This window comes from Rattus norvegicus, chromosome X, assembly GCF_021556685.1.
Source record: "Rattus norvegicus strain SHRSP/BbbUtx chromosome X, alternate assembly SHRSP_T2T, whole genome shotgun sequence".
Classification (NCBI taxonomy): domain Eukaryota; kingdom Metazoa; phylum Chordata; class Mammalia; order Rodentia; family Muridae; genus Rattus; species Rattus norvegicus.
Window position 1 is genome coordinate 8,565,930 of NC_141554.1, and position 17,712 is coordinate 8,583,641.

At 40.5% G+C, this 17,712-nt stretch overlaps 1 protein-coding gene across 4 annotated transcripts in view; it reads left to right on the forward strand.

Annotated features, from left to right (window-relative positions):
* Positions 1–214: 214 nt before the first annotated feature.
* Positions 215–17,712, forward strand: part of Slc9a7 (solute carrier family 9 member A7) — a 180,668-nt gene continuing 163,170 nt past the window's right edge. For all 4 annotated transcript variants that reach the window (NM_001401002.1, XM_087599840.1, XM_087599842.1 and 1 more), the window contains exon 1: positions 215–692. In NM_001401002.1, the coding sequence (NP_001387931.1) occupies positions 365–692 (328 nt within the window). In that variant the 5' untranslated portion in view covers positions 215–364. The remainder of the gene's footprint in view (positions 693–17,712) is intronic.

Here is a 17,712-nt window from a genome sequence, read left to right on the forward strand (position 1 = left end):
CCTACCTCAGACAGTCTGACCAGGTACTCCTAGACAGGGCCAGCAGCTTAGCGCGGCGGAAGGACTGGCCGCCCGCCGGACAGAGGGGAGGATAGAGCTCGCCCCGCCCGGACAGCCGGGTGGCCTTGTCGCTCCTCTAGGCGGGGGACGAACAGGTGCGCGGGCGGGGGGCGGCGCTTGGGGATCCTGCGCACTGCGCGCGCCCCTCCCCCGCAGCTTGGCGCAGCCCCGGCTAGGCGCTAGCAGCGGGAGGAGGAGCTGCGGCCGTGGCCACCGGGGTTAGTCCGCCGCACCGCGGGAAGCTGCCGACGGCGCGGGCTCTTGCTGGTCCCCGCGTGGAAAAGGCACGGGCGACCGCGGAGTCATGGAGCCTAGTGACGCGGCGCGCCCGGGTCCCGGCAGAGCTGTTCCGGGGCTGTCGCCGCGGCTGCTGCTGCTGCCACTGTTGCCCATGCTGCTGGGTCGGGGGCTGCGGGCTGGGGCCGCGGCCTCCTCCTCTGGGGCGGCGGCTGAGGACAGCAGCGCCATGGAGGAGCTTGCCACTGAGAAGGAGGCGGAGGAGAGCCACCGGCAGGACAGCGTGAGCCTGCTCACCTTCATCCTGCTGCTCACCCTCACCATCCTCACCATCTGGCTTTTCAAGCACCGCCGGGTGCGTTTCCTTCACGAGACCGGACTGGCCATGATCTATGGTAAGTCCCCTGCCACTGCCCCGGCCCACATCCCTAGGGCGGCTGGCGGTGGGTGCTCCTCCTGGTGCCGTGCAGTGCTCCCGCTTCACTTCCAATGAGTTTCTTCTTTTGCGTTTCCCGCTGAGACGTTGTGGGTTTCCAAGGTCAACTGTCTGCGGTATTTTTTTTTTTTTTTTTTTTTTTTTTTGGCTTTCTGCTCCCGTTAAAAGGCATTTTTTTTCTGTCCCGTTTCGACGTTTCTTTACTAGGAAGCAAGATGAAAGACACAGAGGTGGTTCCTTGACCCCTTTGCTTGGTTTTATCTCTGCTGTGCCGCTCTCCATCAGCATCGATCCCCACTCCCCGCCCCAGTTTAGATCTGCAGAGGGTACTGGGGATTTCCCAGGGAACTGTGACACCCCAGGGGACAGGCCACAGAGCGATGAGAAAGAGGGCTGGATATAAGTCTTGACTTGGGTTGCTCATGGTGGTCATCGCAGGTGGGTGCTCACTTCTGATGCCTGTGTTCTCTCATTTCTTGCTAGTAAAATTCGATGAGGAATACAGTGAAAGGTGAGTGTGGTTTAGGACCCAGAGTGGTGACACCACAATGTCAGGCCTAACCTTATGTCTCATTAGGAAGTTATACTTGTTTCCTTGCTTTGTGCAAGCCAAGGGTAGCTCTTGTAACCCTAAAATGGAACACAGAACAACTATGAAAATATATTTCTGAGTGTGTGGTTGGAAACGTGATGGTTTTAATTCTGGAGTCAGTCCCCTTTTGTTAAGGATGAGCTGATTCCATCCTTCCTGGATTTAGGGTTAGGATATGGATAATAACAGCCACAATCTGAATCATCCTCTTTTCTCTCTATGTGTGCCTCCTGTCAAACAGCCACCCCAATGGACTCCAAACTGGAGCCAAGCATTCTTTTTCAATTTAATTCAGGAGTATTAACCTCCCCATCCCCCAACCAGCGTCCTATGGTGAAGAGAGAGAGAGAGAGAGAGAGAGAGAGAGAGAGAGAGAGAGAGAGAGAGAGAGAGAGAGAGACTCTGACTCTTTCCCAAGCCAGAGCCTTTTGCTTCATCACAGTATACTCCACTCAATTTCTATTTCTATTCAGGGATCCTTGACAGAGAATGGAAAGCACATAGCTTAATCTTTAATGTGGAAATTACCCTTAGTCCTGGGCCTTACAGGTCCTATGGTTCCTGTTTAGTTATTAATAGCCAAGGCTTATGACCACCAAACCCTTGTATAAGGGACTAGTGCTGTCAGGAATCTTCCAGTATGGAAGCAGTGGCCTAAATAGATCTTGAAACCAGAAAATCAAAAACCTAGTTGGTTATTGGAAAGCACAGTTCTCAGACTTTGGCCTCCATACTTGCTCATGCAGCCTCTGTGCTTGTGTTCTTTGGTCATAAATGAATGACATGAGGAAAGCAGGTAAACTGAGATGTTTCCTGAGCAGATAGTGAGTGAGGAATTGAAGTACATTGCCATTTTAGGTTATTGACTCAGAGCCATGTTGGAAATGAAGAGTGCTTTTGTATGTTTATACAATTTATGAGAATATATTTATTTCATAGGACTCAGAACCCACTCCCTAAAGAACAATGTGAAATAGGAAGTATATTTGGCAGGCTCATAAATGCATACTCAAAGATACAGAAAATAAATGGGGATAAAAATATATGTTCTGAGGATTATCCTATGTTCATAGGAATTCAGTAATAGTTATCCTTGGCTTTTGTTTTGTCCAAGACAGGGTCTCACACAGTAGCTTAGGCTGTCCTAAAACTCACTGTGTAGCCTTAGTTGGCCTTGAATTTCAGGGCAGTCCTGCCTTAGCCTCCTGAGTACTGGGATGACATACATGAGCTACCACACCCAGCTTCAGTCATCTTTATTTTAAGGCTTAAAAACAATAGTAGGATTTTCTTTTGCTGATTATACTTTAAAAATTTACCTCAGTGTTTCAGTCATTGGGATCACATGCCAGTGTTCTGTTTCATTTTGTGAATAGTCATGCTATAAATATCATAACATACCTGTATAATTTTCTCCTTTGTCTTTGGATCTTTTTGCTGCCTTTAAGTGTATTAAGAAATGTATTTTGTCACTGTGTGATGTCATGAGTTATGTCAAATATTGATATGTTCATGTGGGTTGTTTGTAATTGTGAGAAAACATTTTTCTTCAGCATATTTGATCTTCTGCTTCAATCTTCTCCTCCATCCAAATCTGAATTCTAATGTTATTTGATTAGCTAATTTTTCATTATATGTACTCAAGATTATTAGTGATAAGGCAGGAGACTCTGACCTGTACAGGCACATAGGTGTGCACACCTGAACATACTTGTGCACACACATGCAGCCACTCACAGACAAAGAAATCAGATTTTATTTTTCAACGTCAGTAGAGGAAGTGAGTAGTTGTCCTCCTGTCTCTGAGTAATACAGGGCAGGAAGGCTTAGAGGAAGCACTTGTTGAGTATCTGCTGTGTTCTGGGTATACATATTAATTTCTGGAAACTACAATTTAAATTTAAAATGCTTGTCATGTTTTGTAAATGAAATGTTCAATTGTGAAATCCAAAAATCCTTAAAGTCTTTTGAAAGTCTCATTCTTGTCATCTGTTTTGTTGTCATATATTCATTTACATAGTCCTGGATTTCATAAGAACATTTTAACACAAGTATTTGATGCACACTGACAGTGTTCTCCTCATACAGTGCTGTAATATCCTCCAGGTTTCTCTTCTCCTGCGTCCTGCTATTTCCCCTTGTTTCCATTGACAGTGTTTTTCAACCTTCCTAATGCTGCAACCCTTTAATACAGTTCCTTAAGCTGTGATGATCTCCAGCCATAAAATTATTTTTGTTCCTACTTCATAACTGTAATTTTGTTACTATTTTAAATGGTAAATATTACGAATGTAAATATTTTTTGGAGATAGGGGTTTGCCAAAGGAGTTTCGGCCCACAGGTTGAGAACTCCTGCTTTAGACATTCAAGCTTCTATTTTCATGTCATGCATATATGCATGATTTTATGTTATATCCATGAGGTCTGGGATTTACAAATGAGAGAAAATATGCAATATTTGTTTTTTGAGTCTGACTTAATTTACTTACTGTGATAATCTGCAGCTGCACACATTTTCTTACACACCACATACTTTCATCCTTTATGATGAGCAAGATTTCATTATGTATGTATACCACATACTCTACCTATCCCTCTGATGATAGACACCTACATTGGTTCCATAGTTTAGCTCTTGGGAGTCCTGCTGCAGTAAACATGGATGTTCAAGTATCTCTGGAATGTCTTGTCTTGGAATCCTTAGAGTAACTATCCAGGAGTCTTCCACCCTTTTTCTCTTTAACTGATATTTAATCTGAGTGTAGTATTAAACAAATAAGCTAGTGTAGTTATAAATGTCTCTGGAAGTATATGTAGCAGACTATGAGTTGATTCCTTAGAAGACAGAACAGCAATGATTGTGACATTTGAGTCAAGACAGATGTCACCATGAACTTTTTTGTTCATTTTGATTTTTGAACAGTAGAAGTACAATTACTTACCTAATACCACATCTGTGCCTACTTTCTGTAGCACTTGTGATGTGTGTGCTTCCTACATCACTCAATTTAACACCCACATCTCCTTATTTAAATCATAGTATGTCATTCCATTGTCCCCAGGGAATACTTATTACATTAGAAATTTACACCAATAGATCCTATAGTATTAAGTACTCATTTGGGTACAAAAGACCTAAGGACAATAAGAGACATATTGTGAATGTTTAGCATTTGTGGTCAAAGACAAGTCCCAAAAGACACTTACGAGCGTTCTTCCCTGATAAGAGGCCAAGGCAGTACAAGGCAAAGTGTTCTCAGACCTGACTTTCTGGGGATTTTGAAAGCAGGCCCCAGACCTTGACATGCCAGCTGTAGAACTGTGGGTAAAGCATTAGCCCAGCAATAATCTAACCTATTATGTTAGGCTAGGGAGCTCCTTGTTGTCTCTGTAGGTGATTAAGCACCATTCTGAAATTACTGGGTCCTGCATGTCTGTCTGTATAGTTGAAATAACAAATTGTCAGTTAATTGTGGTTCTCTCTCACATTTACAGTAGTTCTACTTCCTCCATAGTGTTTTTGTGACAACTGATGTGTATCCACAATAATACCATGTGCCACACCATAGCAGCCTACCACATGCTTTCTTAATTCTTCCTTCTCCATGTCTGTCCTCACATCTTTCTGAAGATTTACTGGTCAGCCATAGTAAGTTCTATGAGTTGTGGGGTTTGTGCTGCTTCTCTGTTGCTGATTGGACCTGGTTGCTAAGCACAGTCTGAGGGTGGGTGTTACAAAGTATGAAAGGGAAAATGTGACTTACAGCCATGTTAAGCTTCCATTTGGGAATCTGTTTTGCTGAGACTTTCTCATTGCTCTGACCAGATACCAGAGAGAAACTAGTTAAGAGAGGGAGCATTGATTCCTCTTGTGGTTTCAGCCTGTCACAGTGTGGAGCATAGGGCTTCCTTCCCCTCATGTTCAGGAAAGAGAGAGAGTATGCCTGCTGCCTTTGCTAGTTCTCCTCACCATCCTTTTTTATTTCATCCAGATCCCTAGCCATGAAGTAGTGTTACCTACTCTCAGGGGAAGTCTTCCTTCCTTAGATTATCCTCTCTGGAAACACTTTCCCAGATACACCCAAAGGTACATTTCAGTAGTCCAGGCACTTCTCAGTCCAGTCATTTGATCAATCAAATGTTAACCCTTATGAGTTTGCATGCTGGAGGTACAAATACATCTCTTTCACTCATAGCATTGGACAATGGGGTTCCTAAAGGCTCATGACTATTTCATATTGCAAAATTGATTTAGTCCATCTCCACACATCCCCAGGCTTAGTAGCTCTAGCACTGCTCAAAAGTTCAGGTCCAAAATTTTCTCTGAATAGTTGAATCAACTTCACATGTGAACTCCTGTAAAAACCAAACCCAACTAAATCCAACCCAACCCAACTCAACCAAACGAAACGAAACGAAACCAAACCAAACCAAACCAAACCAAAACTCCCAAGTACTTCCAAGGAGAAAACAGCAGAAAAATAACTGCCTACTCTAAAAGGGAGGATCAGGAAAGAAAAGAAGGAGCAAACAAGAGCAAGACTGAAACCCTGTGGGGGAAGATGAAGTTCTATAGCTTTGTGTCCAGCATGTGGTGATGTGACATGAGCTCTGAGAGCTTGGCAGCCCTACTCCTAACCCAGCCTTGCTGGCTGTAGTCCACATGGGTTTTTCTCTTGAACTGGCCCTGCTTCCTGCTTATAGCTGTGCTTGGCTGTCCATTGCATCTCTGATTTCATTTGCCCAGTTTCACACACTGCTTTCTCAGGGGCTGCCTGACATTTATTACCTAGGTTCCCAGATATTCCTTCGAAGTCTGGGAGGAAGCTTCAATGACCCTGATGTTCTTTTGTAAAAATAGAATCACCTGGACAACACTAAAGTCTGTCACTTTTGGGGGGTATAGTCAATCCTTAAGATACCCCCTACACTTTTTGTATTGTCTTGTTACAAAATACTTGGCTGCTTTTGAAAGATGTTTTGTTTATTTGTTTTTATGAATTGCTCTGACTGTCCTGGAACTCACTATGTAGACCAGGCTGACCTCAATCTCACAGAGATCCACTTGCCTCTTGCTTCCAGAGTGCTGGAACTGAAGGCATGCACCACCACTGCCCACCTTGAAAGACTTTTTAAAAGATAGTTTTTTTCCTAAGATTTTTGTTTTGTGTGTGTGTGTGTGTGTGTGTGTGTGTGTGTGTGTGTGTGTATCACATGTGTGTAGGTGCTTGAGGAGACTAGAAAGAGTGTGTTGGGTTCTCTGAAGCTGAAATTTCGGGCTGAACCACCTGAAGTGGGTGCTGGGAACTGAACTCAGGTCATCTGAGTTCAACTGCAGAGCAATTTCTTTAATTTTCAATTATTTTAAAAATTATTTTAATCTTTTCAGATATCACTCCTTCCGAGTGATATCTTTTCATGGACATTTCTCAGGGTACTGAAAGGTTTTCAGATCCTTTTCTGCCTATTCTCATCGTAAACCTAGCTAAGAGCTTCCAGCAGCAACCATACTATATCTTGAATGGTATCGATGCTTTCAAATGTCTTCTTTCAGATTAATTGGTTTGTTGTTGTAAAAGACAGTTTTCTACAAAAGTCTCAGGACAGGTATAAAAATATAGACATGTTATTTGTCAGAATGTAATATGAATGTCTTATCCAGTTTTTAATAGTCTTTGTTTCCATCTGAAACTTCGTTTCATTCTGCATGTGTCATGATATTCTGTCCTCCTCTTGCACTCACCCCCAAACTCTGCTTACAGCAGTCTAGAGCTTCTCAGCCCACAGCTTCAAACGTTTTCATATTCCTCTCACAAACCTAATGGCTTCTGAACTGCATCATCAGGTAGTCATGGCAACAGCCTTAGTTCTAGTACCACATTTGTGTGAGACTTTCTTATTGCTGTTTTTGAGAGATACAGCTTAGAGGAGGAAGAATTTATTTTTGATCATGGTTTTAGAAATTTTTATCATGGCAGGTAGGACATTGCATGGTAAAACAGCTTACATTATGGTGGGAGATGGGGCTGGGAGAGAGTCACTGCACTTGTGGGATTTCCCTCTTTTCCTTTTTTTATTCCATCTGGATCTCTAGCCTATAGGGTATTGCTGCCCACATTTAGTGTAGATCTTTACCTCTTAGTAGTTAGTCTCCCCACTCAGAAATTGTACTCATAGACATACTCAGGTGTGTTCTACCAATATCCTAGGTGCTTGTCAATCCATTCAGACTGAGAATCAAGAACCTGTGACCAAACATTGCACTACCTATCTCTGGGTCAATTATATGTTCTCATCAAAAGAACCTCTTATCTTGGCCCAAGTTTAGAGTAGTCCCACTTTGTCTCTGGATTCAAATTGCCAGTCTGCTACTTATGCCAGTCTGTATGGCTTTGGGTAAGTTCTCTGAACCTTAGTTTCCTCTTTTGGGAAATGGATATAAAATTGCTTATCTCATAGGATATCAATCCTATTCTGAAAGGTTAAGATGCAGAGTTTGATGCCAAATAACTTGATAAATATTAGTTTCCCTTCTCACTTAACACTTTTGTAATTTCTTTGGCAAGCTTTGTGTCTTGAAGTTTGTTCAGTAGAGGCCTGACATCATTTTAAGATCTATAAAGGCACAGGTAATGGTGAGGAGAATTGATTATTATTATATATTTTTGTGTGTTATTTGCTAATACCTAGAAGAAAGTTGCACTGCAACTACCCTTTCACTCCTTCTCCTTTGTCCTCCAGAAATTTGTGTTAATAATATTACATTGTATATTTGTTGCAGCCAAAAATGTTCACTAAGAATGGACTATTAAAGGATGCTACACTCTAATTAAAGGATATTATACAGCCAGTGAAAAGAGATGTTTGAGATATTCTTATAAGGCAACGTTTCACATAATAGTGTTGTGGGAGAAGATAAGGTACAGAATATTATATATAACATTGTATTTGATATATCAATAATTATATAATATATACACATAAACATTATGTATAGTGAGTGAGATTTTTCTTTAGGAATTTTTTTGGTTGTGAACTTAGCCATGTCTCCATCCTGAAAACATATATTCTAGCTTAAATGTTAACTTCTTGCCAGGCTTGGTAGTGCAGGCCCTTTGTTCCATATACTTAGGAGGCTGATATAAGAGTGAGTTCAAGGCCAGATTGGGAAGCTTAATAAAACTCTGTCTACAAAAGATAAAAGAGCTGGGGATATAGCTCAGTGGTACAGGTCCTGCCTACTATGGGCAAAGTCCTTAGACAAACCATAGTACCACAAAAAGTTAGCTGTTTAGAAATGAGTTATCATTAGAAAATTGCTATTTTGTAGCCCTTAATGATAACTGATTTGGATGAGCATTTTCAGTAATTTTCAGTCATAGGTGAAAGTCATTCGTGTACCCATCTGCAAAGCCTTCCCTCCTCCAAAGCATAGCTTCAAGCCCTTGATCACTCAGAGGGTCATAGAGCAAAAAGACATGAATGTGGGAGAAGGACTTGGAAGATAGAGGGTAGGGTATTCAAGGCTGGCGAGAGATAAAAGAGGGGTTGACAGTAATGAGAGTGCAGTGTGTGTGTGTGTGTGTGTGTGTGTGTGTGTGTGTGTGTGTGTATGAAATTGCCAAAGAACAAACTTTATAAGAGATAAAAAAGTAAAAAACCAAAAACTTCCTCAAAGAAGAAAACAACAAAAACAATTTGTAAGAGTAGTAAGTTATATGAAGTTAGAATAGCCTGACATCTCCTCTGTATTGTAGTGACTGTGAATTGAGCAACATTTTGACAAGATGGAGTATTCATTCCTGCATTTTTTGACTACTTGAGAGCACTTGGAGTTTCATTATATGTGGCAGGAGCTGGGGTGATTGATTAGATAGGCACAAATCTTTAGTGAAGACCAAGAAAATATGGCAGGGAGAAACTGAAGTATGTCTCCATACTTCATTAATTAACTGCCTTCTGAGTAAATACATCTGGAGTTTATTTTTTAAAACATTTTCATTCATTCATTCATTCATTCATTCACTTTACATTCCATTGGCAACCCAGTCCCTCCTCTTTCCTAGTCTCATCCTCACATCTCCCTCCTCTCATTATCCCTTCCTCTTCTCAGAGTAGGGGAACTCCCCCATGGGTACTAATCCACTCTGGATCATCAAGTTGCAGCAGGACTAAGTGTATCCTTTTTCCACTGAGGCTAGACAAGACAGGCCAGCTAGGGGAAGAGGATCCAAAGGCAAGCAACAGAATCATAGATAGCTCTCAGAACAATTGTTCAGGGACCTATACGAAGACCAAGCAGCACATCTGCTACAAATGTGTAGGGGTCCTAGGTCCAGCCCTTGTATGCTCTTTGGTTGGTGGTTAAGTCTCTATAAGCCCCCCAAAGGCCCAGATTAATCTTGTTGTTCTGTTAGTCTTGTTGTGGTGTCCTTGACCCCTATGGCACCCTCAATCCTTTCCCCCACTCTTCTACAAGACTTTCTGAGCTCCGCCCAATGTTTGGCTCTAGATCACTGCATCTGTTTTGGTCAGCTCCTGGATGGAGTCTCTCAGAGGACAGTTATGTTAGGCTCCTGTCTGCAAGCATAACAGAATATCATTAATAGTGTCAGGGATTGGCTCTCTCCCATGGGTTGGGTTTCAAGTTGGCCAGTCATTGGTTGGCTGTTCCTTCAGTCTCTGCTCCACCCTTATCCCTGCATATTTTGTAGGCAGGACAAATTTTGGGTTGAAGGTTTTGTGGGTGAGTTGGTATTCCCCTCCCTCCACTGGAAGTCCCCACCTGGCTACAGGCTATGGCCACTTCAGGCTCCATACTTATCTCCAGCTGCTAGGGCGTCTTAGCTAGGATTACCTCCATAGACTTCCAGGACCCTTCCCTGTCTCCAGTCCCAGAGATGCTTCCCCATTGATTTCCCTTCTCTCTTCTAGTCCTCTCCTGCCCTACCCTACACCTGATTCCTGCCCCCATTCCCCACCCCACCCTCTTTCCCATCCAATTCCCTTCCTCCCTCCACCTCCAATGTTTATTTTATATCCCTTTCTGAGTGAGATTCAATCATCCTCCCTTGGGCCCTCCCTGTTACTTAAGCTTCTTTGGGTCTGAGGTGGAGTTTATTTCTTAATGGAATGAAGACAATATAAATGAATTAAGGTCTCATGCTCATCAAAATGTAAAATCTATAGCTTTTAATAAAATCACCAATATACTAATATAGTAATTTGTTATGCACTTGATTTCTTTCATTCTTTTTAAATTCTCAGTGCTAGTGAAGTCATGGCTGTTAGAAGAGAATCCACAACTACTAATTTCTTTTAGAAGGAAATCATCTCCACATGAAATTCTAGATCTAGTTCGGTGATTTTCACTCTTCCTAATGCTGTGACCCTTTAATACAGTTCCTTGTGTTGTGCTGACCAGAACCATAGCATTAATTTTGTTGCTATTTCATACCTGTAATTTTGCTACTGTTATGAAGTATAATGTAAATATTTTTGGAGATAGAGGTTTGCAAAGATGTCTCGACCCACGGATTGAGAACTGCTGTTCTAGCCGATACTATATGGATAATTTTTACTTTAAAAATAATCTTTATTTAGTAAAGAACTATATAATTTCAAAAATTAATCTAAGTTTAATCCAGGATTAGACTTCTCTTTTTAGTTTACAGAAAATAAAGCATCTAGAGAAGTTATAACATGGTATGAGAAAATAGACAAATTGAATGCAAGCCATCCTCACATTCTCATCTCTTTAAAAAGTCAATAGTAAGGGAATAGGCAGAGTAGGGGTTCTACATTAAGGGAAACCAAGAAAATGGTCACAGGAAACTTGATCAGCTCCTGGTCATTATAAACGTTTGTTTTGGGGGCAGCTAATGTTATGTGACTATGGACTTGCATAGATGAACATATTAGAAAATTATCATTCATTTCATAGGACAATTGGAGTAATGTGGAGGAACATACTTGTTCTCTTAAGATGTAGGCTAAATTGTTTAGAGGTGAAGTGGACTGGCTCCTAATATATTCAACTTGTGTGTAAAACTTCAGTCAAAACCCAAACATAGCATATGTATGTATATATAGATAAAAATCAAAAGCAAATATGGCAATATACTGGCAATTGTTAAATGCAGGTTGTAGTAGTTTGAGTATGCCCAGCTAGGGAGTGGCATTATTTAGATGTGTGGCCTTGTTGGAGTAGGTGTGCCATTGTAGGCTTTGGTTTAAAATCCTCATTCCAGCTGCCTGGAAGGCAGTATTCTGCTGGCAGCCTTCAGATGAAGATATAGAACTCTCAGCTCCTCCTGCACCATGCCTGCCTGGATGCTGCCATATTCCCACCTTGAAGATAATGGACTGAAATTCTGATCCTGTAAGCCAGCCCCAAATAAATGCTGTCCTTATAAGAGTTGCCTTGGTCATGGTGTCTGTTCAGAGCAGTGAAACCTGAAGACACAGGTGGAGGGTGAAATGGTGTGTGTTATATTGCTTAAAATTTTCTGTATTTTTTGAATTTTTAAAAAGGAAAATATGTTGAGAAAGGGTTTGGAATGTAACTCAGTTGGAAGAATGCTTGCCTAGCTGCCTGAATCTTTGGGTTTGATTTCAAGCACTGTATAAACAGGATGTGTACATGTCTGCAATTCCAGCATTCAGGAAATTGGAGGAGAAGTAGTTCAAGGTCATCCTCAAAAACACAGGGAGTTCAAGTCAGCCTGGGCTATATGAAACTGTCTCAATAATATTGAGATAGAGTAGCCAACCTGTTAACCTGTTAACTGTCAACCTCCCTGAAAACTAGATTGATCTGCACATGTGGTGCCTGTAATTCTAGCTGAGGTTTTTGATACTAACTCTAACATGAGTTAATGTGAGATGTTGGACCTAACTGACTTGAGAATCAGTTAGTTCTTTTAATTTCACTTTCTGTTTGATTCTAAATTCATGTGTCTTAAAAAAAATGCCTGGGCTCTGCCGGTTGTGGTAGTGTATACTTGTAGTCTCAGCACTTGGAAGATGGAGGCAGGGGAATGAGTTAAAGGTCTTCCCCTGTCTGAAAACGAAACAACTAACAAACTGTGAACAGATACCATGACCAAGGCAACTCTTATAAGGACAGCATGTAATTGAGGCTGGCTAACAGGTTCAGTCCATTATCATCATAGTGGGAGCATGGCAGCATCCAGGCAGGCATAGTGCAGGAGGAGCTGAGAATTTTACATCTTTATCTGAAGGCTGCCAGCAGAATACTGGCTTCCAGGAAGCTAGGGTAAGAGTCTTTAAAGCCCACCTCCACAGTGATGCACTACTCCAACAAGGCCACACCTTCTAATTGTGCCACTCTATGGGCTAAGCATACACACACACACACACACACACACACACACACACACACACACAAACCGTCACACCAGTCATTCAAAAACTGAACAAAAATGGAGCTAGAAAGATGGCTTAATTGGTAGTGTCTGCCACATATGTATGAGGATTTAATTTTGGATCCCTGGAACACACTTAAAAATCGGGTATGGTGGTAAGTGTCTTAGACCCTAGTACTGGGGTTGGGCTGTGGCTGGCACATGTCCAGAGATCAGTGGCTAACCAGTTTATCCCAGTTGAGCTAGGGTGGAAAGCAATAGAGGAAGACAGCTGGCATGACTCTCTGATATCCATGTGCACACGTGCACATGCACAAGTACACACAAAACCATATCGCACATACAGAAACATAAAAAGCATGATAGAGTACAAACCAATGAAAAATTGCCTGTGCTCTGCTTACAAGAGAATATATGTGTGCAGAGCTTTCCCCTTCGATTAAAGCATGCTACTTGGCTTTAATTCAGTATGAGTATTTGTATTGGGGTAATAATGTTTGTTGTTAAAACCAACAAACCAACCAACCAACCAACCAACCAATGAACCAACCAACCAACCCACCCCACATTTTCGTGATCATTATAAGAGAAGTTCATTTTTATCCATGTAATGGGCCAGAGGAAGGAGAGGCTGGCTTTCCATGTTGTTATTCAGGGGTCAAGTACCTTCCATCTTGTGTCTTTCCTGCTCTTTAGGGCTTTGGAATCCTCCCCTTCCAGATGAAAAATGTAGAAAGGCAAAAAGGATATGGGGGAAGATATTTATGCCATACAGGCAAATGTTGTTTATCACTTTGCTTACTTCCATTGGGTAGAAAGTCTAACTGGAAGGAAGCAAGGGAAATATGTAGTTGGAGGAAGAAGAACCAGGTTGGAAAACAGCCAAACACTCTGTTGCAGAATATGATGAATATTGTAATACTGAATTCAGAAAAGAGAAGTAGGTAGTAGGAATTGCAAGTACTTTTTTTGTGTCTGTTGCCAGTTAATAAAGTAAATTCTGTATTCTAAGTAATATAGTTGGAATTGTATATTTGTATTGATTTTGTGAAGGTACTTCTGTGACTCCACTTATTGTTGCTACACAAATGTGGTCCCAGGGCCAGCAGCATGGGGATCACTTGAGAGCTTTTTGGGAATGGTGAACTATGACGCTGGCTTAGAATTTCTAGGGTTGGGGCCTAGAAGTCTTGTTGTAACACATTATCATGATTTTGTTTATTTGAATTGAAGCTGCATATTTACTGACTGACAGCAAGCAGATTCCTCATATATTCTCCTCTCCCATTTGGTAATGGGAGAACTCTAATTAGAGTGGGATGTCATCTTTTTTTAATTGATAATGAATCTATATTGATATGATATATTCACTTCAAACTCATAGTTTACACTGGCTTTCATTCTCAGTGTTGTTTGTCCTATAGGTTCAGGTAAGTGTATAGTGATAGTGTATAGGCATTGTTACTGTGCCACATGCAATAGTTTCACTGCTTTGAAAATCCTTTGTATTTTACATTTTTCTCTGTCTCCCCCATCCTCCACTGCTGTACAACCACAGGTACTGTTCTATAGTTTTAGACTTGCCACAATATTTAGAAACGTACAATATGTAGACTTTACAGGTTGACTCCTTTTACCTAGCAATATGCACTGAAACTTCTTCCATACTTCAATGACTTCTTAGTTCATTTGTTTTTAATACTGAAATAACATTCCAATGTTTGGATGTATTCCAGTAAACGCTCACCTGCTAAAGGATATTTAGCTATTTCCAAGTTTGGCAGTTAAACTCTTGGGCTTGTTGTGTTTGCGCACCTTTAATCCCAGCACTGGGAGGAGTGGCAGGAGGCTCTCTATGATTTTAAGGCCAGCCCAGTCTATGTAATGAGTTCCAGACCAGTCATGGTTATGTAGAGAGACATAATCTTAAAAAAGAGCTTTTAGGGGTGTTGAGATAGCTTAGTGGGTAAAGGTACTTGCCTCCAAACTTGAGTATGATCCCTGGGACTTGTGTTGCTGAAGGAACGAACTGATCCTACAATCATCTTCTTCTACACATGCACCATTTAAATATGCTCATTGATTTTTGCTGTTGTTTGAGACAAGTCTGACTGCATAGTCCAGGCTTGCCTTAAATCCATGCTCATTTTGCCTTAGTTTACCCAGTGGTACACTTATTAGTGTGTACCATCATGTCAAGATTTCTTGTGTTTTTTTTTTGTCTTTAGAATTATTTTTTTATTTAAAAAATTGAAAACCATAATATAATTTATACATTCAACAAATGATTTTGATATAGTTTTAAAGATTTTATTTTTAACGTTTTGTTTATGAATATATGTCTGTGTTTTAGTATATGTTTTGAGTGTCTCTATCTATAGAGCCATTCGAGGGTATAGGGTCTCCTAGTGCTAGAGTTACAGGCATTTGTGAGCTACCTAATGTGGATGCAGGGAACTGAATTCTGGTCTTCCAGATGAGTGGTCATCTCTCCAGCCCCCCAATGTCTTAAACATTAAAAAAATTTCAAGTTACAAGACCGCTCCCCAGAACAATTTTTTAAATCACCTTTTCCCCTAATGGGTCAATGTGACAAATATATTACCATGTCTATAATAATCATGTCTAATTTCTATTGTACTAATGGTTGGTTTATAGGAATTTTGTAGGTAAATAATAGTAGAAAATTATATCTATTTATCGTCTTTTAGAATAGCAGATATTATGTTAAGTGATCTGCCAACACTGAGTCATTTAAATATCTCATCAAATGTATGAGAACCATAATATTGGTCCCATTTTCCAGTTGAAGAAAATGAAACTTGGTTCAAGATTGTTCTTTTTTTTTTTCACAGCCACATGTTTGAAATTGGGCACTGGGTCTTTTACATGATGGTGAGATCAATTTGTAGGATGTGTTTGGCCAAGACATAGTATCACCTGAATCCTACCTATTACCTGATCCAGAAGGGCACAGGAAGATCCATACCTGAAATATAAGACAAAGTAAAATGACCCATTTAAGTAGCACTCCCAAATTCCAGTGCAGAATTGCAAGGGGTGAGGCAGCCTAGGGGGCTTATCTAAATGGGAATAGACAGGGTTGGGGATTTGGCTCAGTGGTAGAGCGCTTGCCTAGCAACCGCAAGACCCTGGGTTCGGTCCCCAGCTCCAAAAAAAAAAAAAAAAAAAAGCTCTTTCCAGCCTAAATGGGAATAGATTGTCTATATGGTTTTAGTTCAAAGGACTTGTTCTTGGCTCCATTGATGTGACAGAGACTACTAGTGTTTTAGGTGGGAACACCTTTCAGAGATGTTCAGAATGACTGTACGAGGCCTTCTTGTCTTGACATAGTGGCTTTCAATTTTATTGACTTTAGACCTCACTGTCATAAAGGTACGCTGTAGATTGGGTGGGGTCTGTTGTACTCTCATGCCTCTTCCTGACAATTGTGGTTGGCTTATCAGCATCTCTTGGAAGAGTGTTTACAAGATATACTAAATTGCAAGCCATGACTAAATGAAGATATCTGTCTTGTCTGTTGCTATTTCTCCAACTCTTACGACAGTGCCTGCCATATTGAGGTGCTCTGTAAGCATTTAATCATTGTACTCTATGGAAAACCAATATACTGGAATGGTATTTAGCATTAAATGCTTTTGCTCTGAGTGCTTGTGCTTCAGATTCATACTATCAGGAAAAACTTAGACATTAATGTGCAAACATATCTGCATGAATGGTAACAGACTGTTTAGGACAGGTGACATAAATATGTGTGTTTCTAGAAAATGGTGTATTTGGTTGAGAAACTACATGGTAGTTTTATTTTTTAAAGTTAGGGATGAATGAAGTGCTTTGTATATGCTATTGCTGAAATATATCCCTAGCCTTTGATTCTGAGACACTGTCACTATGTAGTCTAGAGTAGTTTTGAACTTGTGACCCTCCTTACTTAACCTCCTTGTAGGTTACTCATAGGTATCTGCTTTTTTAACTTTTATAAAATATGTCTTAAAATTATTTTCACCATTTTGACTTTACCATTTAGTAACATTCATAATGTGTACAAAGTCAGGTGACCATCACCACTATTTTGAAGAAAACTGTCAACATCCTGAACAAAACCTCTGTATCCCTTACATAGTAACTTCCCATATTGCCTCACTCTTTAGTCCACATCTAATCTACTGTCCCCCAAAGCTTTTATACTTTAGATATTTCATTTAAGTAGATTCCTGTAATATTTGTGCCTGGCTTATTTTATTAGCATAAGTTTTTTTTTCTGGTGGCAATGGTGATTAAGCTTTGGGCTTCGTGCATACTACTGAAGTGTTTTATCACTGAACTAACCGACTAATCCCGAACATAATGCTTTCAAGAGTCCTTAATGTTGTGTAATATGAATGAGCTTCATACCTTTCTGTGGCTGAATGATATTCCAATCTATATACATATCACATTCTATATGGCTATTTAGACTGTATAAAAACGTTACACTGCTATGAATATTCACATACAAATATCTGTTTGAGGATTGGTTTTCAGTTCTCTTGGGAATGTGCCAAGGAATACAATTGCTGGTTCATTTGGTATTTCTCTGTTTGACATTTTAAGGAACCACTAAACTGTTTTCATTAGCGGCAACATTATGTAGTCCTAAATACCCCAAGGTACAAGGATTAATATTTTTTTACATCCTCTCCAACACTTGTTATTGAACTTCCTCTTTTGAGCTTACTGTTCATTTTCATTTTTTATTTAGAGAAAGCTATCGGGTTAGTTTGTTGTGAGTTGTAAGAATTCTTTACATAGTCTGCATATTAATCATTGGTCACATGTGGATTGCCAATATTTATTCCTATTCTATGGGATGCCTTCTTACTTTGTTAGTAGAGCTATTTCATATGTAGGGATATATCTACCCTACATAATGGTATACAAATACTCTGCTCCAATCTACTTCTGCTTTTGTCCTTTTATGTTATTGACCAAAACTGTAT